Source organism: Bos grunniens, chromosome 5 (genome assembly GCF_055505025.1).
Source record: "Bos grunniens cultivar Pamir isolate PY7600 chromosome 5, Bosgru_T2T1.0, whole genome shotgun sequence".
Lineage (NCBI taxonomy): Eukaryota > Metazoa > Chordata > Mammalia > Artiodactyla > Bovidae > Bos > Bos grunniens.
This window is the reverse complement of record NC_141169.1, coordinates 89,154,294-89,177,636: the sequence shown is the minus strand read 5'-3', so window position 1 is coordinate 89,177,636 and position 23,343 is coordinate 89,154,294. Positions and strand designations below refer to the sequence as shown.

The following is a 23,343-nucleotide window of genomic DNA, read 5'->3' as shown; positions in this document are numbered from 1 at the left end:
CGCATCAGGTGGCCAAAGTATTGGAGCTTCAGCTTCAACATCAGTCCTTCAGCATCTTGGGTTACATCCCAGCAGAGTCTGGCCAAGTTGAAATTTCTCCTCCACAGGTATTGTCGTCACATCTTCCAGGAAAACCTATGATTTGGTGACCATGTAGGACTCTCTCGTGGGCTGTAAAAAAAATTCTACCAGATCTATTGTCTATCTGGGGCTATCAATCTAGTCTTTGGGCTTCCCTCACATCTCAGTTGGTAAAGAAGCTGCCTGCAATGCAGGAGACCTGGGTTCGATCCCTGGGTTGGTAAGATCCCTGGGAGAAGGAAATGGCAACCCACCCCAGTATTCTTGCCTGGAGAATCCCATGGACAGAGTATTCGGGCTTCCTAGGTGGTGCTAATGGTAAAGAACCTGCCTGCCAATGCAGGAGACATAAGAAATGCGGGTGCGATCCCTAGGTGGGAAGATCCCCAGAGGAGGGCATGGCAACTGACTCCAATATTCTTGACTGGAGAATCCCATGGACAGAGGAGCTTGCTGGGACACAATCCATAGGGTCCCAACCCAGGAATCGAACCAGCCTCTCTTATGTCTCCCTTAAGTCTCCCGCAATGGCAGATATACAGATGACACCACCCTTATGACAGAAAGTGAAGAGGAACTAAAAAGGCTCTTGATGAAAGTGAAAGTGGAGAGTGAAAAAGTTGGCTTAAAGCTCAACATTTAGAAAACGAAGATCATGGCATCCGGTCCCATCACTTCATGGGAAATAGATGGGGAAACAGTGGAAACAGTGTCAGACTTTATTTTTGGGGGCTCCAAAATCACTGCAGATGCTGACTGCAGCCATGAGATGAAAAGACTCTTACTCCTTGGAAGAAAAGTTATGATCAACCTAGATAGCATATTGAAAAGCAGAGACATTACTTTGCCAACAAAGGTCCGTCTAGTCAAGGCTATGGTTTTTCCTGTGGTCATGTATGGATGTGAGAGTTGGACTGTGAAGAAGGCTGAACGCTGAAGAATTGATGCTTTTGAACTGTGGTGTTGGAGAAGACTCTTGAGAGTCCCTTGGACTGCAAGGAGATCCAACCAGTCCATTCTGAAGGAGATCAGCCCTGGGATTTCTTTGGAAGGAATGATGCTGAAGCTGAAACTCCAGTACTTTGGCCACCTCATGCGAAGAGTTGACTCATTGGAAAAGACTCTGATGCTTGGAGGGATTGGGGGCAGGAGGAGAAGGGGACAACAGAGGATGAGATGGCTGGATGGCATCTCTGACTCGATGGACGTGAGTGAACTCCGGGAGTTGGTGATGGACAGGGAGGCCTGGCGTGCTGCGATTCATGGGGTCGTAAAGAGTCGGACACAACTGAGCGACTGAACTGAACTGAATTGAGCCTCAGAAACTGTGAAATAGAAATGTCTGTTCATTTAAGCTGCTAAGTTTTAAGGTAATTTATTGTGTGGCAAGAGATAACTTATACATGAATAGTAATGTGGCCAACCTACCCAGATAAAGCACTGAATCTTAATTTGGATTCAAACGAAGATACATTTTAATTGGGTAATTTCATTTATAGAAATCTATTCCAGAAACTATTGCCTACATCATTACAAATTTATACACAAATTTCTTAGGGATTATTACCTTACATAAAAATGTCCAACAATAAGGAATTGCTAAATAAAGTATGGTCTGTTCATTGAAAGTAATTTTAAATAACTTCTAACAGAAAGTTTAAAGACTTTATACTGTAATGATACAAACAACAAAAGAATATAAAATTTTATATACAATACAATTTTATATTGTTATATTTATGTCCCAGCTTCCCTGGTAGCCCAGCAGTAAGGAATCTGCCTGCCAATGTAGAAGATGCAGGTTCAATCCCTGGATCGGGAAGATGCCCTGGAGAAGGAAATGGCAACCCACTCCAGTATTCTTGTCTGCACAATCCCATGGACAGAGGAGCCCAGAGGGCTTCAGTACCTAGGGTTACAAAGAGCTGGACTGAGCAACTAAACAACAGCATACACATACACAGAGACATATAGTATTTACAACTCAAAAAAAAAAAAAAAAAATCCATGTGTTAAAAAACCAGTAAGAAAGTCTTAGCTGTAGCTCGAGAGAGAGAAGTAAGTCTGTGGGTCTCTAGCAACTGCAGTCACTGTAAGTCACAGCCAGGACTTTAATTTTCATGGGCACATGTAAGACACTCTTAAGGACTCCCAGAAATACTAAGGGTAGGGCACTTTCTGCAGAGTTGGGACTCGTTTACATCACCAGAGACTGACTGATCCCTAGATCCAGACTTTGGTGTGGCTTCATTCCTACCCACTTGATGGTGAGATTCACCAACATTAAAGAATGCTAATGCTCAGAGGCCAAAGACCCTGCCACCACTTTTGTCTTCCTTCTTCTCTCACGCCCCTCATTTGACCTGTCAGCAAATCCTATTCACTATACTTCTAGGATACACTATACTTCTAGGATACACAAATCCTATTCACGATACTTCTAGGATACACTCAATACAAGAAATTGAGCACTTTCCAGCACCTTCCATCTATTTCCAGGGCCTGGCGATGTACCCGGCACACAGTAGTTATGCAGTAATGATTTGTTGAAAGAATGGAGTGAGTCTTATGTTCATAATGTCCACAAGGTCTGGCCCCTAACAGCTTTTTGTGCTGTTATCTGGCCCATATGATCCCTTCAGGAAATGGCAACCCACTCTAGTGTTCTTGCCTGGAGAATCCCAGGGACAGGGGAGCCTGGTGGGCTACCGTCTATGGGGTCACACAGAGTCAGACACGACTGAAGTGACTTAGCAGCAGCAGCAGCTTATCATCTTTTATCACAAACCCACCTGTGTCATATGCTCAAATTATAGTGAACTACTTCTAGTTTCCCAGTTTCTCATTGGGAAGCTGTTTTGCTCTTCTATGACTTCTCCAATACTATTCCTTCAGCCTAGAAGAGATTCTTACACTTAAACAGTATTGCACGAGTCATCTTAGCCAACAAAAACTCACTCTAGTCTAAATACTTCTCCCTTGTTCTTTGCCTACCCCAGCACATGCATTTCTATCAAAGCACAAACTGCACTCTACTGAGGTCTGCCTATTTCCCCATCAAAACGCTAGGTTCTGTGTCTTGGCCATGTTGCTTTGGCATTCTTGAAGTGTCGCGCAAGGCCTGGCTTCTGGAATGCAATAAATGCCAGCAAATCAATGAATTAAATGACTTCTCTGTGTGTTGAGTTTGTTCACATACAGAATCACAAAACAAGAGGCACTACAAATATATGTTCTTTCACTATAAATACAAATGAATTATTCTTTGGCAGCAATATACTTCACGCTCATCTTTAAAGAAAGGACAAGTCTGAATATTCGATTTGAGAGCAGTTTATTTTTAACTCCTTCAGAGTAACCCAAAGACAAGCTAACATTTCCTCTTCTTGGCACAATCATTATCCTTCTCTTTTTTCAAAATTCCATTTATTGTGTTATGAATACATCTGCCATCTTAAATTTTAAGTGTGCAATACATGATTGTTGACTATAGGTTATACAACGTTGTACAGCAGATTGCTAGAATTTATCAATCTTGTTTGTGTGTGTGCTCAGTCTTAACTGACTCTGTGATACCACGAACTGTAGCCCACCAGGCTCCTCCGACCATGGAATTTTCCAGGCAAGAATACTGGAGTGAGTTGCCGTTTCCTTCTCCAGGGGATCCCGAAACTTTATGCCCATAGACCATACACAAGAAAAATATATTAAATGATATGGTCTTAATTTTATTGAAAACAAATTATCAAACTGTCATATAGTGAACTAGATAATCACCTTCCACTTTGACTACCCCCTCCTGAACTTCTCTCTTTCTTTCTCAAGATTAGGAATCAACTAGCTGTCAGGTCTAACCAAAACCTCCCTGTAAAAATGCAAAGAATACAAGGTGCTTTATTATCGTAAGACTGCAAAGGGATACAAAAGTATGTGTGGGCAAAGACTGGAAAAGTAACATGAGATGGAGTTCACTGCCTATACCAAGCAGATACTGCAAACCACACGCTGTTGCAGATGCAATTACAAAGAAGGAACTGTCCCTTTCCTGGAGGAGTCCACAGTCTCATAGCTTTAACGCAAATTGCAGTAATCTCCTTTGATAAGAAACAATGGTGCCACTGTGTGGAGGACACCAGCGTGCCAGAGGAGTTAAACTACTCAGATGTCCATGGTCCACTAGGGTTTACAGGCCTCTAGGGAATGCCCGTGGAGCATGGCAACTTTCTTATCGGTGGGAACTAAGGTCATTATTGGAGTGGAGAAGGAAAAAGAGGTTTTGCGTGTCAGAAGCAGTAGTACCATGTGAGCATTAACTTCACATGGTAACCTCACATGGTTGCCAAAAAAATCAGTGTTGCTGTTTCTCAGCATAATAACCGGGAAGGTCCCATTCAAAGAGACAGTGCATTGAGGGCAAAATGACCATGTGGCCTGTAGTGCTAGGATGGTTCCTGGGGCCTGGCCCCTTCTCCAGGCCCTGCATTGATATCTGTTTATAGTCATCCTTCCCCATATCCAGCACCTTCTCCCAGAACCAGACCCTAGAAGGGCTGGGCTACTTCACAGGGAAAAAGATGAGATGTGAAGTTTCCAGTGACTGTCTGGAACTCAAAACACTACAGGCTTACTCTGTCTCCTTCAGAAAGGGCCAAGACCTGGGAAGCACACAGACCTTCTGTCACTCCTGGAGAAGGAAAGGCAATACCACCACCTTTCATTCATTCTGGGTGGACTAGCCTCCACCTAGGACAGACAAGCAGACTCTCTACTTCCAGATACAGGCTTGCAAAAGTGGAAAAATGCAAAATGTATGTTAGGTAGGAGATTTCTTTCTAAAAAATCACACAAAAAAGATATATGTGTGCGTGTACATGAGTGTGTGTGTGTGTGTCTGTATGCACCTTTGAATCTTTCGGCTGGCTCAAGAGCTTTTCCCTTCTCCCTGTGTGGCTTGACCTTGCTTTGCTCCATGTGAACAAAAGCCTCCCAATTTCAGATCAGAAACTCTCCTCATCCCCCTTCCCTCATCCTCCCCTGAGGATTCAGGTTTAGAGGGTCCTTAGCACCCAAATATTCAGCAAGAAAAAGATCCTTTCTTTCCCAGAGTCTCTGGAAAGGACTTGAGGGGGATCTGCTTGATCATTTTCCTGTCTCCCGGCCACAACTGTTCTCAGGAAGATGAGGTACTTTGATCAGCCTGGGTCATACATTCACTGCAACACTGCTGAAGATTTGTGTGAAATGCCCACCAGGTAAGAGAGCTAACAATACCCGAAAGGAAAAGATTTCAGTAGTCCAAAAACAAACAAACAAAACCACACAGATGTCTGTTGGACTTAGAAGGGACTAAGCAAGGTTGACTTCCAAGTTTTTCCACCTAGGTGGATGGTGATGTTGATAGAATATGCAGACAGACATTTTCACATTGTAGTGATCATATCTCACTATACACAAACTCAGAATCACTACATTGGACACCTGAAACGAACACGTTACATGTCAATTATATCCCAATTGGAAAAAAAGAAAGAAAAAGAAAATGCAAAGATGGAAGCAGTTTGAGCCCATAGGGAGAGCTGTTTTTAAAATGTTGAATTTAAAGGGCCTGGAGGACATTCGAATGAGATCATCTCTTAGAAACAAGGAGTAGGTAGCACAGCCGAAAAACAGACACTTAAATTTTTAAATGAAAATTGTTTCGAGTTAGGGTGCATCAGGGTGTGATGTGGGAAACCCACTACAATTTCTAATGGGGAAATTCTTCAGCAGAAGAACTATTTGTTGCCCGTGTTGCCTATTTTATTAATCTCCATACAATATCAAGCTCCGCAGAAGCTGCACTTCCTTCCAGTCAGGACCAGGCTCTCCGTGCCGGACTTTGGCTTGGGGGTCTCGAAGGCGGAGCCTACTGGCCCTGCGAGCGACCCGCGGACTACAACTCCCGGCGTGCCCCGCGAGGGTGCGGGATCGGAGGTGGGCGGGGCCGGGAACAGCCACCCCCGCGGGCAGTCGGGCGGGGAGATCGGGCGGCGCCGAGCTGAGGTGGCGAGACAAGAGCTCCCGGATGTGGAGAAGCTGGGGAGAAGGCGTGGGAGGAAGATGGACTCGGTGGAGAAGGGGGCCGCCACCTCCGTCTCCAACCCGCGGGGGCGACCCTCTCGGGGCCGGCCGCCGAAGCTACAGCGCAACTCCCGAGGCGGCCAGGGCCGAGGGGTGGAGAAGCCCCCGCATATGGCGGCCCTCATCCTGGCCCGGGGCGGCAGCAAGGGCATCCCCCTGAAGAACATTAAGCACCTGGCGGGGGTCCCGCTCATTGGCTGGGTCCTGCGTGCGGCCCTGGACTCGGGGGTCTTCCAGAGGTGCGCATGTGCGAGAGTGGGCGGCGCGGCCTGGGCGGGGGTCGAGAGGGGGAGCCGGGCCGCCGGAGGGGCCAGGGCCCCGTGGTAGCGGCCCCCGGAAGGGGTGCACAAGATCCGGGGTGCCTGGGCCCCGGCTGCCCGCGGGGGAGGCAGGGCTCCAGTTTCTTCCTTGTTCCGTAACTGCTAATAGCCATGAACTTGGGACAGTTCCTGCCCCAGCCCTTGAGAATGACACCCGTAAAAGGGGAGATTTCCTCTTTTCAAAAGTCTGCGCTGCCCAGGTTGACCTCACAGGGTAAAGGCAAGGAGGCCACCCTTGTGAAACATCTGCGATAATTAACTCCTTTAGACGGAGGCCACTAGCTTTCCCCTGTTGCTCAGCGTCTGCTACCCACCTGGTGCTGATCGATTAAGGAGGCGTCAGGTTCATAAATGGAGTGGGGTGTCAAGGCTTTTCTCATTTCCAGCTCAGCTTGGAGATCCTTTCCTGACCTTTGGAAAATACTCTAAGCCTGTTGTGAGTCAGCACAATCTAGAAAGCTGCCCACATTTGTACCTGGGTGCGAGATAGTGGGACAGCGTACCGCGGGGCTGTTCGATGAAATGCTTCTAAATGATTTGAGCATACCTTTGGAACCTCGTTTGCCCTAAGGACGGTTTTAATTGTGCATCATTTAAGAGTCATGGCCATATGCCATGTTAGTCAGGAGTTATGTCATTCATAAAAGGGAGGAGGCACTCTGTGCCAAGAATGAATTTACACATGGTAATTTCAGCCTAATTGTGCTTGAATTTGTTCCCCGTGAAAAGTAAATTATCTTCACCTTTTGATTGTCGAGTTTTGGTTTTTAAAGAGATGGCTGTCTCTGGAGCATATTAATTACATACATTAATATATGGACAAATGATTTTCATTTAATCGAACGTGTTTACAAAGGAGATACCAAAATAGTATAAATTTACTAATTTTCTTGATGTTTTTATCCAAAGGAAGTCTTGGGTGGTGCTGGGTGAATAGGTGCCTGCACGCAGAAGATATTAATAACAGTAATGTAACAGGAAGTGTGCAGAGGAGAGATAGGGAAAGAGTTGGGGATTTAGTTCAATTCGGTAAACACTGAGTTTCTGCCATACACATCCAAGGGTATTACAAGATGAATGTGACATGGTTCTTTCCCTGTGAGACTCACAGACTTTGGGACATTTTTACCTCCTCACAAAAGGTACACACTGGAAAACAAAAAAGGACAGAGAGAAGGTGCATCCAAGTTAGTAGTGAAGTAGTAAAACCGTATTTCTGTGATATAAACCAGAGATCAAAATCACATTCTTAATAGATTGAAAACAGAACTCCTTTACAACTCCTATTGCATATGTCAGAAGACCCTTTCAAACTGGCTTAACCTAAAAAAAGGTAGGGCGTGTTTGAGATACAAATTTAAGAGCAAAAATGATTCATTCATTCTGCAAATATTTATTGACTACCTACTATGTGACAGGCACTGTTATGTGTCCTTAACCAGGAGTTTAGCAATAGGGTCCATCCATAGATGGAGCTGGCATTATAATAGGGAGAAGATAGTTAATATATAGTGTACTGTATCAGGTAGTAATTCATATTTTTAAGAAAAAGTAAGGGGATGATACGTTTGATCACCATAATCCTCTATTTCTTGGTTCCTCTAGAAAGGAAAGAGCCAAAAAGGCTCTCCCTTTTATGGTATGGGGGTGGTTTTGCTGAAAACTGCAAAACTTTCTACACATAACAACTCTATCCAAGCCTCTGTGGTCAACCAAACTCCATCATGGTTTCTAACGGCTTAAAGGCCTAGTTCTTAGGATGATTCCAGCCCCATAAAAGGAGTGCTTAATGCTGCCAGGAGGATTTACCTTCTTTCTGGCAGATAGCCCCTATACACCCTCCTTCAACAGTTAATTTAGGAAGCTTGTAATTATCCATTCATTCTCTTCCCTTTGAGGTCTAATCTACCACCCCAAAGAGGTAGGTTTGAATTTAATTGACTTATTCTGAAGCTGCAGTCAGTTTGGATGGAGCAGCCTTCCTGCTTCTCACCTACTTTCTTCAAAAAAATCTTATCTACCCTGTGAAGGAATTGGAGAAAACTGTAGCTCATGCGATTTGTTTTTCAGGCCTGGAGATTACTTTGTCCAAAATCATTTTGACTTAATTGAGTTTCTAGCCTGCTTAGAATCAAAGCTAACAATACTTTCAAGGTTGCTAACTTTGCCCGTTAACTTACATAGTTAACAGTCAAGAAAAAATGCTGAGATATTATTTTCATTTAGTAAAAAGTGATTGTGAGAGCTGAGTTTGTAAGAGCTTGGTTTTCAACACTAGTTGAATGCTGTGTAAGTAAAGCTTAGAGTACATCGATTTTTTTTACATGTTGCCTAATATACTTGTGAAAAATAAACGTAAGTGTTGGTTTCACTTTTAGGGTATGGGTTTATGATTAATGAAAGGCCTGGGCTGTGTTGTCCTTGAAATGGCAGTTTCTGATTTGAAGTGTCTGTTACAGGGATCATGGTTGATACTCCTGTTCATCCTGTTAGATGGAGTATGACTTCATTTGAGGCTAAAGCCATTGGCATTCCACTTTGATGTTTACTTTATACTTGATTTTAAATTTTATTAAAAAGGTCTGTTTGTTCATTTGCTCATCCTTTTCTCTTGCACTTGCTAATGTAATGGTGCCCCTTAGCTGAGTGGAAATGATTGACTTCCTTATGATGATGTAATAAATAATGACTATTGTATTTTAAGTGTACATGTAGGATGCTGTTTTCATATTCATAGTGCCATTGCCTTACATAATACATATAAATTAAACGTTTGAACCTTTGAAGGTCTGAAAGCAAAACTTCAGTTTTCCTTCAAACAGAGCTAGTGTAAGGATTAAATGAGACTGTCAACTGTTCCTTTATCACCATTCCTATTATTTTCAATAGCTATTACTTACTAAACATTTATTTTATATTGTGGTTTATATTGATTTGTCATAACACCCATATTTGGTAATTGCTGTCATTGTCACCTCTGTTTTAGTGAAAATTTAGGCTTAGGGAGATTTGGCCTTGGGTCATACTACTAGCTTGTGGTAGAGCCGAGACTTGAAGTCCTTCCTTCAGAGTCCATGCTCTTAACCGTTTACTGTTTCATTCATTCAGCAAGTATATATTGAGCACCTGTTATGTAGCAGGCACTATAAAAATACTTTGTAAAAAGTAAAGCGTTATAGAAAGGTCAGTTATTGCTTCCTGGCCATTCTCTGTTTCTACTAATAGGTTGAGAATTTCTCATGTCAATGGATTTTGTATCCCTGGTGTCCAGAGAAGGGCCTGAAACAGACTACACAGTCAAGAGTCATTTCCATATCATGAAAGAAGGAATCAATGAATAATGAAAGAAGAAACATAGGCAAACCTCTGTTTTTATTTACTGTTTAAGCATTTCCAAAAGATCACTGAATCCTGAGGTGTTGAATGTTTATTACAGTAAAGATCAGGATATTAAAGTAAACGGCTTCAGTAATTTATTTCAGTTAGTGATTTAACTAGATGTCAAAAGATTGCTCTCTTTTACTGTTTGCTTTTTACTTTGTTATCATCACCACCCTCCTTTTATCCTCTCTTTAAAAAATTTACTGAGTTTTAATTGGTATTTCAGTTTGTTGTATACCTTTGTGACATTTTCCAGTAAAAAACTTATCCCAAAACTTTTATATTTTGCAGTGGAGGGAAATGAGGGCTTCTGTGTTCTGCCTTTTGCAGAATGACACGAGTAGATATGACACACTTGACTTCTAGCCAGTAGCTCATCTTGTTTATTAGGCTTCCTCTGAAAAAAATTAGGGGGCAGGGTGGGGGTTTATTGACTTTATCTTTAGATTTAAATCTTCCTTCTGCCAATAGTAAAGGGAATTTCTTAAATCTAGAGCTGTTAGAAATCTTTCTTTAGTTTCTTTCTTTTCACTCTTGACAATTGAGCATAGATGTTTGAAACATGAAGTTTCTCTTTCATTCAGTAGATGTTGAATGAAAGGGGTGAAAAATACAGTTGACCCTTAAAAAATATGAGAATTGGGGTGCCAGCTCCCCTCCTCAGCCAGGGCAGTCAGAAGTCCCAGATCAGCTTTTGATCTCCCAGAACTTAACTACTAGTAGCCTACTGTTGACCAAAGCCTTCCTAATATCATAAACACATTTTTTTTTTAAATTTAGGGCTTTCCTGATGGCTCAGATGATAAAGAATCTGCCAGCAATGGAGGAGACCTGGGTTTGATCCCAGGGTTGGGAAGATCCCCCGGAGAAGGGAATATCCCCTGGAGAAGGGCATGGCTACCCACTCCAGTATTCTTGCCTGGAGAATTCCACGGATAGCGGAGCCTGGCAGGCTACAGTTCATGGGGTTGTAAAGAGTCAGACACAACTGAGCATCCTACTTTTTACATTTTTTTTTAATTGAAGGAAAAATTCTTTAAATTCTGTAGTGCTTTACATTTTTCAAAAGTTTTACACACATGATTTCATGTAATCTCATTTTTTTCTCTCTACCCCTGTATTCCCTGGTGGCTTAGACGGTAAAGCATCTGCCTGCAAGGCGGGAGACCTGGGTTCATTCCCTGGGTTGGGAAGATCTCCTGGAGAAGGAAATGGCAACCCAGTCCAGTATTCTTACCTGGAAAATCCTATGGACAGAGGAACCTGGTTAGGCTATAGTCCATGGGTTCGCAAAGAGTTGGACACGACTGAGTGACTTCTCTCTCTCACTCACTCACCCCTATATTGGCCCTCCCCCTTTCTCTCTCCCCACTGGTAACCACTAGTTCTCTATATCTGAGACACATTATGCCTTATTTAGTTTTATTTATTTTCATTATTTATTAACACATTTTATATATTTATTATATAGTATGTTACAGTAAAGTAAGCTAGAGAAAAGAAAATGTTATCAAGGAAATCATAAGGAAGACAAAATACATTTACTGTACTTAGCTATATAGATATCATAATTTTACTTTGTTTATAAGATGGATCATCTGTCACTACCTACATCAATATTGTCTTATATGATACAAAACACTATAGATGTTATATATATTACTAACACTGAACATCAAAAATGAAAAGTATTGTGAAAAAGAAATTCATATTTATCTACAGGTATAATGGTTCAGGCATTGATAACAAAGAAGCAGCTATCTGATTGCTTTGTGGTAGTCTAGGGCTTCCCTGGTGGCTCAGTGGTAAAGAACCCAGCTGCTAATGCTGGAGACTAGGGTTCAGTCCCTGGGTCAGAAAGATCCTTGGAGAAGGAAATGGCAACCTGCTCCAATATTCTTGCCTGGGAAATCCTGTGGACAGAATTGTTTGGCAGGCGACAGTCCATGGGGTCACAAAGAGTTGGACAGGACTTAGCAAGTAAACACAATAATGGTGGTCTATTTTAATCACTATGATTGCTTCATGGTAGCCTAGCCCACACACACTGATGAATGAATCATTATAAAAATTTTATGGTATACAGTATTACAGTCATATTCATAATGCAGTGTCAGAAATGTTGTTCCATTTTTTAAAAGCCAAAAGTACAACATTATTAACTTTATATTAAGTATCAGTCATCTTATACCTATGTGAGGGTAGACTATTATTTATCTACATGAAAGTAAAGTGAAAGTGTTGTATTGTCATGTATTATCTACATGAAAGTAAAGTGAAAGACAGTCGTGTCTACTCTTTGCGACCCCATGGACTGTAGCCTGCCAGGCTTCTCTGTCCACAGAATTCTCCAGTCAAGCATACTAGAGTGGGTTGCCATTTCCTACTTCAGGGGATCTTCCTGACCCAGGGATCAAACCCAGGTCTCCTGCGTTGTGAGCACATTCTTTACTATCTGAGCCACCAGGGAAACCAATTATCTACATATGTTTTATGTATTCATGGCACACCTAACTTTATTTTTTCTGATAGTACTAGGCTGCACAGTTTGTAATTTTGTTCACACTGTTGGCAAATCTCCTTAAATTTTTCCCATACATTTATTGAAAAAAATTAACGTGGTTCAAACCTGTGTTGGTTAAGGATCAACTGCCTGTGCATATACCGAAGAAGTCATTCAGATGTCTTTGTGGAATGTCAGTCTAAAAGTATTGTGGCTAGAGTAAAACATTCTGTTTCTAGCAATGGAAATTTATAAAGGTTAAGAAAACTTCAGTAGAGACTAGTATGCATCCCCTAAATAATCTTTTATATTTTACTGTGAGTCATCATCTTATAAAGTGCAAAAGGTCAGCTATGTAAGGTGTGGTTAATAGAGCTGTTACACTAAGCTCTCCTGAGCCAGTCAAGTCATGTTCTCCATGACTTTGATTGTTATTGGTGGCTTCACCCAGTTGATTCTGTGTTCATATATTTATGTACCCATTGTTAGTTGCCCCCGTCCCGGCCAAAAAAGAGTTGGCTTGTCTGACTGTTTTGGGCATATAAGTCTTTACTAAGCTTGAAACTCAGCCTTGTGATTTGGCTATGCCACGCCCATTTTTTTCCCTCAGCAGACATATTAACTATACAATGTTTTGGATTTTGATGGGAAAAAAGAAATAGTGTCTTCTTTATTTCCTTTAGATTTGAACTTCCAGTGTTACTAGTATTTTTAATAAACCATTAGCCTTAAAAATATCAATTTTTTCTAATTTTATAAATGATATCTAGGGCTGTGTAAATAATATGTATATAAATGTATATAATATAAATATAAATATTACATCTGGGACCACATTTATAATTGAAGCAGTTAAAAATGTGGTTTCCATAGAAAATTCTTTATTTTTCTTTAAATTTTATGTTGCTTTGAATCTGTAACATTATTTTGATGGTACAAAAACTATTCTAACATGTAAGCTGTATTTTGGGGGTTGCAGAGCTCCTTTTTATCTTTAATTTTTTTTTTTTTAATATCTCTACAGTATATGGGTTTCAACAGACCATGATGAAATTGAGAATGTGGCCAAACAGTTTGGTGCACAAGTTCATCGAAGAAGTTCTGAAGCTTCAAAAGACAGTTCTACCTCACTAGATGCCATCATAGAATTTCTTAATTATCACAATGGTATGAATTTGACTAATAGTTTATTCAAAATTTTATGTAATTTCCAACTTGTTACTCATTTCACAAGACTTGTTTAACATTTGAATTTAGATCTTAGTATTACTTGCTTGCAAAGAAGTTCATTTTGATGATCTTTTCATTTGTCTTGTCTTTTTAAGAGGTTGACATTGTAGGAAATATTCAAGCTACTTCTCCGTGTTTACATCCTACTGATCTTCAAAAAGTTGCAGAAATGATTCGAGAAGAAGGATACGATTCTGTTTTCTCTGTTGTGAGACGGCATCAGTTTCGATGGGGTGAAATTCAGAAAGGAGGTAATCTGTTGTATTTTTATTTTAGCTCATCTTATGGAGAATTAATTTTTCTTATGTAAAAAGTCTTTAGGAGTGGGAGAGTTAAAAAGGGAGCAGTAAAATAGAACGTGGGACTTTTATCACTGTAGTTGATAATAACATTTATAATCAGTTCTAAATCTTGGGATTGTTGAGACAAAACAATGGAAACCAAATTAATTCTCTTTTTACAAAGGATTATTTTAACCCTCTATTTGTATTTTGAGGCAAATATGCCATTTTTCTAGAGCAGATACTTTTGTGTTGTTCTACCTATGAATCATATAGAATGGTGGGAATAGAAGTCTTCCACCAAAAAGTTCTGGAGAACCTCAAGAATGAATCTAGAATTGCTTCGCAAAGTTCACAACTTCTTACAGCAAGAGTACTGTAACATTTAGTTAGAGCCTTATTTCTCTCCAGACAAACTAGCAAAATATGTCACAAAAGAATAGAATTACCAACAAATAGGTAAATGAAACATACACGAAGAAAGGCAGTATGGTTTCTATTCAGTCCTGATGTTTGTTGAGTGTAGGAAAACTGGGCCAATTGTGTCTAACCTATGTTTGATTTAAAGGAGATAGTAAGGAAGATGCAGTAAAAATGGAGATGGTCCACAGAAGAGCGATTAAGATAAGAAGATAAAGTTACAGGCAGAAAATGATTTTCAGTCTCTAAATGTGAATGTCATCAAAACTAACAAAATATATCAATGACTAGTTTATTGATTTCATTCAATAAACAATTATTGAGTATCTTCTCTGTAGCAAATTCATTTTTTTATTTATATAATATTTTGAACTTATTCACTAAATATCAAGGGGCTTCCCTTGTAGCTCAGTCGGTAAAGAATCTGCCAGCAATGCAGGAGACCCAGGTTCAATTCCTGGGTTAGGAAGATCCCCTAGAGAAGGAAATGGCAACCCACTCGAGTATTCTTGCTTGGAGAATACCATGGACAGAGGAGCCTGGCAGGCTGCAGTCCATGGGGTCGCAAGAGTCATACACGACTTAGTGACTAAACCACCACCACTAAATATCAAAAATAAAATATAGGAAGAATTAAAGCTTGAAAAGCACACTTTTGAATAAGTTAAGGAAACCCAGTGTTAAACTGAATGTTGAGCTTTATATGATTAAGTTTTATATTATTAAAGTTAAAAAGGGTTAGAAAATATCTATACATGTCGACAAATACAAATTTGTGAAGTTTAGTGAAAAGGCAAGGGAATTCCAATATGTACTATACTATGCTATTAATAAAATGTACATAGGTTTGACCCTGTCACCGCCCCCCCCCCACCCAGGTTGCATTTCTAGGAAAGAAATTATAGAGAAATATGCCAATAATGGAGAGAAAAAATCCACTTAAATACCCTGCAAAACTTGATTATCTATAAAATCAAATACTTTACAACCATTAAGAACAGTACTGTAATATATACTCTCTGACATAGTCAGATGTCACAAGTTTTTCACTTTAGAATTAAGCAAGTATTAATGTATTTGTCAGGTGTCTCCTCTGTGCATGCTTGGATCTGACTGCTGGGACTTATTGCTTACAGAGTGTATGGTCTAATGATGTCAGCATTTTAAGTATCAGTAATGTTATTAAATACATAATAACTATAAACTGTGTACGAGATACAAATTTACTAGGACAGTTCGGGCCTAAAGAGAAAAGTATAAGGATACTATGGGAGCGTGTCATCCGGGGACTTCAGGAACAGCCTTTGAATCCCATGTGAAGATTCAGTGGAGAAAAACACTATAGGACCTTTAATAGAAAGGCTTCATTTATTATATCATGGTGTAATTAATGTTGGTGTTGTTTGGCCTTCATTATTACTAATGATAATAAACATAATTTATTGTTATATATATTTTATATTAGTATTTTTTAAATTACTGGTAAGAATGTATCATACATTATATAAGCATTTCCCATCAATATGTAAGGTTCAATAATTTAATGAGGAAATAGTCATTTTTCAGTAATTCCATAAATGTAGTTTCTCAACCACATTAGATAAATAACACACACATTGTATTTCTATAGAAGCACATAGTGTGCAATAGATTTAAAGGGCTCATATATTGAATATAGTATTTTATGACAAGTTCAGTTCTTTGGCAACTAAGGTTGCTTTTATGTCCTCCCAAAGTGTTATATATGTATGAATCCCTTAAAACCTTAATTATTCAGGATTTCTCCATAAGATACTTTATTTTCCTCTTATTATTATTATTATTGAAGAGCTAAGATAAATCATCAGAATTATTTATCAGAATTATTATCAGATACGTCATCTGAGAGTTGTTATCAGAGGTTTTGTTCCTTTAAAAAAATCTTCTAAATTGTTTATTTAGAAACAGAAATATTCTACGTTCTGAGTTTATTTTTGTTTGCTTTTTAAAAAAAATTACTGAATGAACTATTTCAGTGTTCAGAGCACCTGGGATTTATTGTAGCTTTTTGCCTTTAGTTCGTGAAATGACTGAGCCTCTGAATTTGAATCCAGCTAAACGACCTCGCCGGCAAGACTGGGATGGAGAATTATATGAAAATGGCTCATTTTATTTTGCTAAAAGACATTTGATAGAGATGGGTTACTTACAGGTTTGTGCTCTTGTTTTGCAAAAAATCTTTTAAACCCTTTTGTGTACGTACTTTGAGTTCTAAGAAAAAAGTATGGCACAGTTCATAAAGGAAAGTATCAACCCCTAGAGGAAAAGGAGTAACTGATAAGATTTATCATCCGAGGTATTTATTTGGCACACTTACCCCAAACCGATCTGGGATACATTCAGTAAATATGCAAGGGATTCTGCTACAATTCTAACATTCAGATAAGAAATCAACTATTGAGTATTCTACGTATGTTGTGGTATTCATATTGTTTCATTCAAAACTCTGTTTTTAATCCATGGTTGTATTATTGTCAAGTTGTGGTTGTACAGTTGAATAATCTTTACTGCTTTTAAAAGAGACAAAAAAAAAAAAAAAAAAAGCAGCAGTATAGTAGAGGTAAAAGAGCACCAACCTAGGCATCAGGAAAACCAGATTATAGTAATATCTCTATCTGTAACTATTTAACCTTGAATATATCATTTTATCTGTTCTGAATCTTAGTGCTCTCCTTTTACAATAAGTGCTCTCACTTTACAATAAGTGGGTTGGATGCCTCTCTCAGCTTTAGAGCTTACATGATTATATACTATTTATTCATTTTAGTTATTGTATTGTTGATTCAACACCTACTGTTGATTATATGAAATACTACATAGGTTATCTCATAATGAAATAAAGTGCATGTTCCTAGTTTTGTTTCAGAGGAGGAAATGGCAGCTCTGAAAAATGAAGTCATTGGCTCAAAGCAAAAACAAGTTGTAAATGGCATTGTTAGGATTTTAATTCAGATCCTTGTGTTACTCAAAAAATAGCATTTTAAAACCCCAAAACTCTGCTGTTTATAGTAAAAATTCTAATGTGACTCATTCTCTAAGGGGAAGAAATTTTCCAGTCTTCTGGTCAGTAGGTATACCATAGGCTAACTGTTCAGTTAAGTTTGAGCATTCAGGAAAATTAGATTTGACATCTATAGGTACAACTCTCCCTGTGCTCTTTGCTAAGGGAGACTGTAATTTGACCCTTTCCTAAGTGTGGGGAAAAATAGAAGTTCCTCATTATAACAAGATTTGTAAAGAGACTGACAACTGTGAAAAATGTAAATTTCTAGTAATTGATCTTGACCTTGCAATAATTACAATCATAAGAAATGCCTCAACCCTCTTGCCCTGTGCATACCCCAGGATCATGACGCTCATTGTTCTTACTTTTGCCCACATGTGATCCATTCAGTTGTTGTTGACTCCTGTCTGTACCTCAGGGATCAGTTCTGTGCAATAGATATTACAGTTCCTTTTCCTCCCCACTCTGACCCCTATTGCAAATAGGAACAGAAGTTCCAAAAATATTTATACTACTGCTTTTGGATGTTGATGGGAGAGACTACCAGAACAAAGGGAATACAACTAGGGATTCTCAGAAAATTCCTTGTGGTCAGAACCCTGGAGGATATGTATTATTTCTACCCTTGTCCAATGTTAAAATAGAATTCTGAAAAATGGGAACTTGCGCTATGTAGGTAGAATTTGAAAAGGGTTAAATTTACTTGTTTTACACGGTGGAATATATGAAGCTCTCCCCTCCAAAAGAAATTACTTGTTGTATGTCTGATACTGCTGGGTTGTTCATTTTTCTTAGTACTGTAGCAGTGAATTCATCGTTCTGTATTTTAATAAATTTGTTGGTAAGCGTGAATGCGTGTTGACAACAGTCCTCATGGCACTCGTAATATGTTTAGGGTGGGAAGATGGCGTACTACGAGATGAGAGCCGAGCACAGTGTGGACATCGATGTGGACATTGATTGGCCTATTGCCGAACAAAGAGTATTAAGGTGAAAACAAGACCTCATAGCCTTTGCACTAGACCATAACAAATTATTTTTGTAGATCCATTTAAATTCACTTTTAGACACAGATTTCTGATCCTCCAAACATCTTAAAATCTCTTGTAGTATCTTGCTTACGTGAGAAAGACATATACATAAAATATGCCTATAGATGGCTGACTCAGTAACTCAGAACCACATAGTTTGGTTGGACCACACTTAAAGTTCTTGCACTGTAACCTGAAGTGTGTGACGTACCTTGAAAAGGTAATGTTTGAATAATTGGATGGGAATGAACTATCCAGTTTATTGGTGTTGGCCAGATGAGAGGGAGTGATTAGTTTCACACTTGGATTCAAAGGTCTGTTTTGGTTTCTTTTAGATACGGTTATTTTGGCAAAGAGAAACTGAAGGAGATAAAACTTTTTGTTTGCAATATTGATGGATGTCTCACCAATGGCCACATTTATGTATCAGGAGACCAAAAAGAAATAATATCTTATGATGTAAAAGATGCTATTGGGATAAGTTTATTAAAGAAAAGTGGTATTGAGGTATGTGCCCCCTGAACATAGCAATGTCTTTCATGATTGTGATATAGGGTCAAGGTACATGTGACTGAAATAAGAGATTTACATTTTTAGTATTATCAGTTAAAGTGTCTCAAATTTAGCTTTGACATGCCTAGAAAATTATGCTGTTTTTACTTTTAGGTGAGTAGAATTAGGAAACTATCAACAAATAGATTTCTTGTTTATTTAATGAATGTGAACATACTGTTTTAAATAGTTGCTACCTAATATTTCCCATAGGATCTTGCAACCAGAAAGATTTCATAGAAAATAGGTGTCAGCATTTAGAAGAAAGCAAATGTCAGATGGATCTTTTTTTAAAAAAAATGTAGCTTCTTATTGCGATCCCTTGGACTGCAAGGAGATCCAACCAGTCCATCCTAAAGGAAATCAGTACTGAATATTCATTGGAAGGACTGATGCTGAAGCTGAAACTTCAATACTTTGGCTACCTCATGCGAAGAGCTGACTCATTGGAAAAGACCCTGATGCTGGGAGGGATTGAAGGCCGGAGAAGGGGATGACAGAGGATGAGATGGTTGGATGGCATCACCAACTCAATGGACATGAGCTTGAATAAATTCCGGGATTTGGTGATGGACAGGGAGGCCTGAGGTGCTGCAGTCCATGGGGTCGTAAAGAGTCAGACACGACTGAGTGAACTGAACTGAACTGATTCTTACAATTGAATATTTTAATTCAAAGTAACAATACTTATTTGTATTTTCATTTTTTTTTTCAAAAATGAAGTTTAAGATGATTTTTTATAGTTCATTAGAGATCTTAAATACGTGTTCCTGAGCAGGTCGAAAGACAAGTTACAGACTTTCTTCTGAATAAAATGAGTTATAGGGGAATCTTAGATTGCTAACGGACAATATATGTTTTATTTTTTGCCTGTAGATAGATTACTTTTCATTGTGGAGAAGTCTTTCACCTTTATTGGACTACTAGAAATAAATCTGCTAAAGCTTCATCATTTTAAAAGAAGTTAGTTGATTTTTCTTAATTAGTCCTTCAAAGGACTACTCACTTGTGATTTGTATTATTTAAAAGGTATTATTTTATTGTGAGTGATGTCTGTTTTCTCACTTTGCCCTTTTATTTTTTAGGTGAGGTTAATCTCAGAAAGGGCCTGTTCAAAGCAGACCCTCTCGTCCTTAAAACTGGATTGCAAAATGGAAGTCAATGTGCCAGATAAACTTGCAGTTGTAGATGAATGGAGAAAAGAAATGGGCCTGTGCTGGAAAGAAGTAGCATATCTTGGTTGGTATCCTTCTTTTCAGCCATAATAATGGAAAGCCATAATTATGCAAAGAGATACTTTAATACTTATTATCTTTCACTGAAAACAATTCAAATTTCCATACATTTAATAATTAAAAATTTCAGTAGGTACAGGTAGAACAAATTTAAAAATAAACACTCTTAACCAACATTTTATTAGTAATATTTGGTCTATATTATAGTAATAGTTGTATTCAGAATGGTGAATTTTAGGTCCTGAGAGTTTCTGAAATTTATCCAATCAAAGGAAAGATAAGAGAGGGAGATAGAGTAAAAGCAAGGCAGGGAGGAGGAATATAGTTAGGTCAGTGTGATGAAATTATTTATCAAGCAGCATACAAATCAGAACTGTTAAAGGGAGACTTAAGATGTAAATCAACAAAATGTAATATGTGGACCTTTTTTGATTTCTGATTCAAATAAATCAACTATAAAAAGACAATTTTGAGACAGCTGAGGATATTTGAGCATGTACTAGGTTATTAGATGATAGTAAGGAATTACTGTTGATTTTGTTAGTTGGATGGCATTGTGTCACTTCTTAAAAATGTATTTATTATAGGGAAATGGTGAAGTGTTTATGGCTTAAGTATGTTGTCTGGGAATTCCTTCTCCCTTTCCTTCAAAAAACTTGGCAGGGAATGGATAAAAATATTGATACATAAGGCAAAACATTAATAATTATTCCACATAAATTTGGGGTTCTTGCTTATTGGAAATTTTCCTTCATAAAAAAGTTTAACTAATTATAATTTATATGTAGAATTTCTAGTCCCTGTGATAGGCATGGCACACAGAGAGGATACTCCACTCTCCTCTAATTGATAAGCATTTATGTTGAATTGCTTAAGAAAAAACACTAGACCTTAAGTATTTACTCTTCATAGAAATACTTGAACTCATTTTGTTCCATCCAATCTGTAGCATTCTTATATGCAGTGTCTGAAGTTGCCAGAACTGTTTATTGACTGCTCTTTGCATTATTTAGAAAGAATATTCCTTATCTCTTTAAATATTCAACCAGTGTTTCTTCAACTTGATAGGAAATGAAGTGTCTGATGAGGAGTGCTTGAAGAAAGTGGGCCTCAGCGGCGTGCCTGCTGACGCCTGTGCCGCTGCCCAGAAGGCTGTTGGATATATTTGCAAAAGCAGTGGAGGCCGAGGTGCCCTCCGAGAGTTTGCAGAGCACATTTTCCTACTCATGGAAAAGGTTATCAATTCATGCCAAAAATAGAAAGTAGTGTTATGTTGGAAAAGAACATTTGCAGCCTTCGTCAGCCATTTTAACTTTTATTTTTGATTAACTACAATTCCATGCTGTAATGTTAACAGTGTGATTTAATTTGTGATCTATCTGATACCTTTTAAAGCACTCAGACTCTCACTCTGAAACCTTCTATGAAATAACTGTGCTCTACTTTTCCTCTTTATGCAGAATCATTATTTAGAGGTTGGTTGATTACAGTCTTTCTCAGATTTTTAGTCAATGCAAGTAAGAACATCATCAAAATTGACTTTGTATTGTACTCTGTAAAGTTGTGTGTTTGTGTGCTTTTAATGATACTGAAACTTTATTTATTTGGGGATAGTTTGTCTGGTAAGACATGCCCTTCTATTAATAAAATTACATTTCACAAACTTGATGAAAACTGCCTTGTTTTAGAAGAGATTTACCAAACATTGCCCTGTTTCCTTTAAACACTGACAGTGCAATTGGCATAAGAAACAAGCCACCAAATACCATCTGTAGAGCATCCTGTTGTACTTCATATATGGATACATATAGCATATACATACAGATAGAGATGTCTGCATAAATTTGTATATTGTCAAGGTTAAATATTGATTTCTAGTAAATCATTTGCAATTACCTCTGAGGTCATGGTGATTTTGTATACTATATTTGGCTGTTATTACAATTTTACAACCACCACAAATCACTCTCCTTCCTGGTTAGATTCCAAGAATGGGGCATTAGCTCATAAATGTGGACCCTTACCTAATAAACACTAACCATTTCCTGTGGAACATTTTCATCTATTTCCACTATAAAGAGAGTTCATGTAAAACTCTAGCAAGAAGCAGGCCACTCATACTGTGCTATATAGGAAGTTGTTTTTCTGTCAGGGCTGAGTGAATCTTCAGTTCAAAGACTGCCCCTATACGCCAGACATAAGTTAGAATAAAAAAGGATCCTGTTCTACGTTAATTTCCATTACATTTTGTCCTGGCTTTACTCCCATCTTTCTTGCTTTCCCACAGCAACTTCTTTTCTCCAGTCCCCTTAAATTTGCACATTCCCAAAGGTTCTTACCCCTATTCTTGTTCTTCCCAAAGACCACATCTCTATTCAAAATTTCAGCTATAGACTCCATGCAGATGACTCCAAAATCTAATGACTCTAAAGTCTAATGTCCATTGTGAGTTCTGGTTGCATTTCAAATTCTTCATATTACAGGCCAGACACCTGTACCTCATCTCCCAAAGGCCTCATTTTATCAGGGACATCACAGCCTTCTTCAGTTTCTCCACTTCTAGTCAGACACTAAATCTTGAGCTTGACCCTATAGCCCAGTGTCCTTTCAGATTAGCTAATACTATTGCTAGATTGATTATATATTTGCTGTTACCCTTTACAAAATGGATACCACAGAATGTGATCACACATGTCCTGGTCCAAATGTACTCTGGACACGTAATATTTCCAGCTTTGGTTCCTATTCCCTCCACCCCAATCAAGCTATTCTACGTAATTCTCCAACAATGCCTCTATTAGCCTATTCCCAAACCCTACTTTCTATTCACCAAATGAGTTACTTGTTCCTACAAAAACTCCTGCCAAAATATCTCCCATAAATACCATGTGTGAGTATAGATTATACTGGAGTCCTCGCTTCATTTCCATTACTGCTAAGTCGCTTCAGTCGTGTCTGACTCTGTGCGACCCCATAGACAGCAGCCCACCAGGCTCCCCCGTCCCTGGGATTCTCCAGGCAAGAACACTGGAGTGGGTTGCCATTTCCTTCTCCAATGCGTGAAAGTGAAGTCGCTCAGTCGTGTCCGACTCCTGGTGACCCATGGACTGCAGCCCACCAGGCTCCTCCGTCCATGGGATTTTCCA

General features: G+C 38.9%; 1 protein-coding gene and 1 long non-coding RNA gene across 2 annotated transcripts; one reads left to right on the top strand and one right to left on the bottom strand.

Moving 5' to 3' along the window:
- Positions 1 to 1,528: 1,528 nt before the first annotated feature.
- On the bottom strand, positions 1,529 to 7,048 carry LOC147372583 (uncharacterized). Its single transcript, XR_015164196.1, has 2 exons — positions 6,836 to 7,048; positions 1,529 to 1,990 (listed from the first exon to the last, which is right to left on the bottom strand). It is a non-coding gene; the product is annotated as an uncharacterized LOC147372583 (long non-coding RNA).
- Positions 6,106 to 22,092, top strand: CMAS (cytidine monophosphate N-acetylneuraminic acid synthetase). The gene is made up of 8 exons (XM_086401800.1): positions 6,106 to 6,440; positions 13,430 to 13,572; positions 13,731 to 13,886; positions 16,394 to 16,527; positions 18,275 to 18,369; positions 18,746 to 18,917; positions 20,048 to 20,201; positions 21,266 to 22,092. Exons 1-8 carry the CDS (start codon positions 6,181 to 6,183, stop codon positions 21,454 to 21,456), a joined length of 1,305 nt encoding a protein of 434 aa, XP_086257926.1. The 5' UTR covers positions 6,106 to 6,180; the 3' UTR covers positions 21,457 to 22,092.
- Positions 22,093 to 23,343: the final 1,251 nt, after the last annotated feature.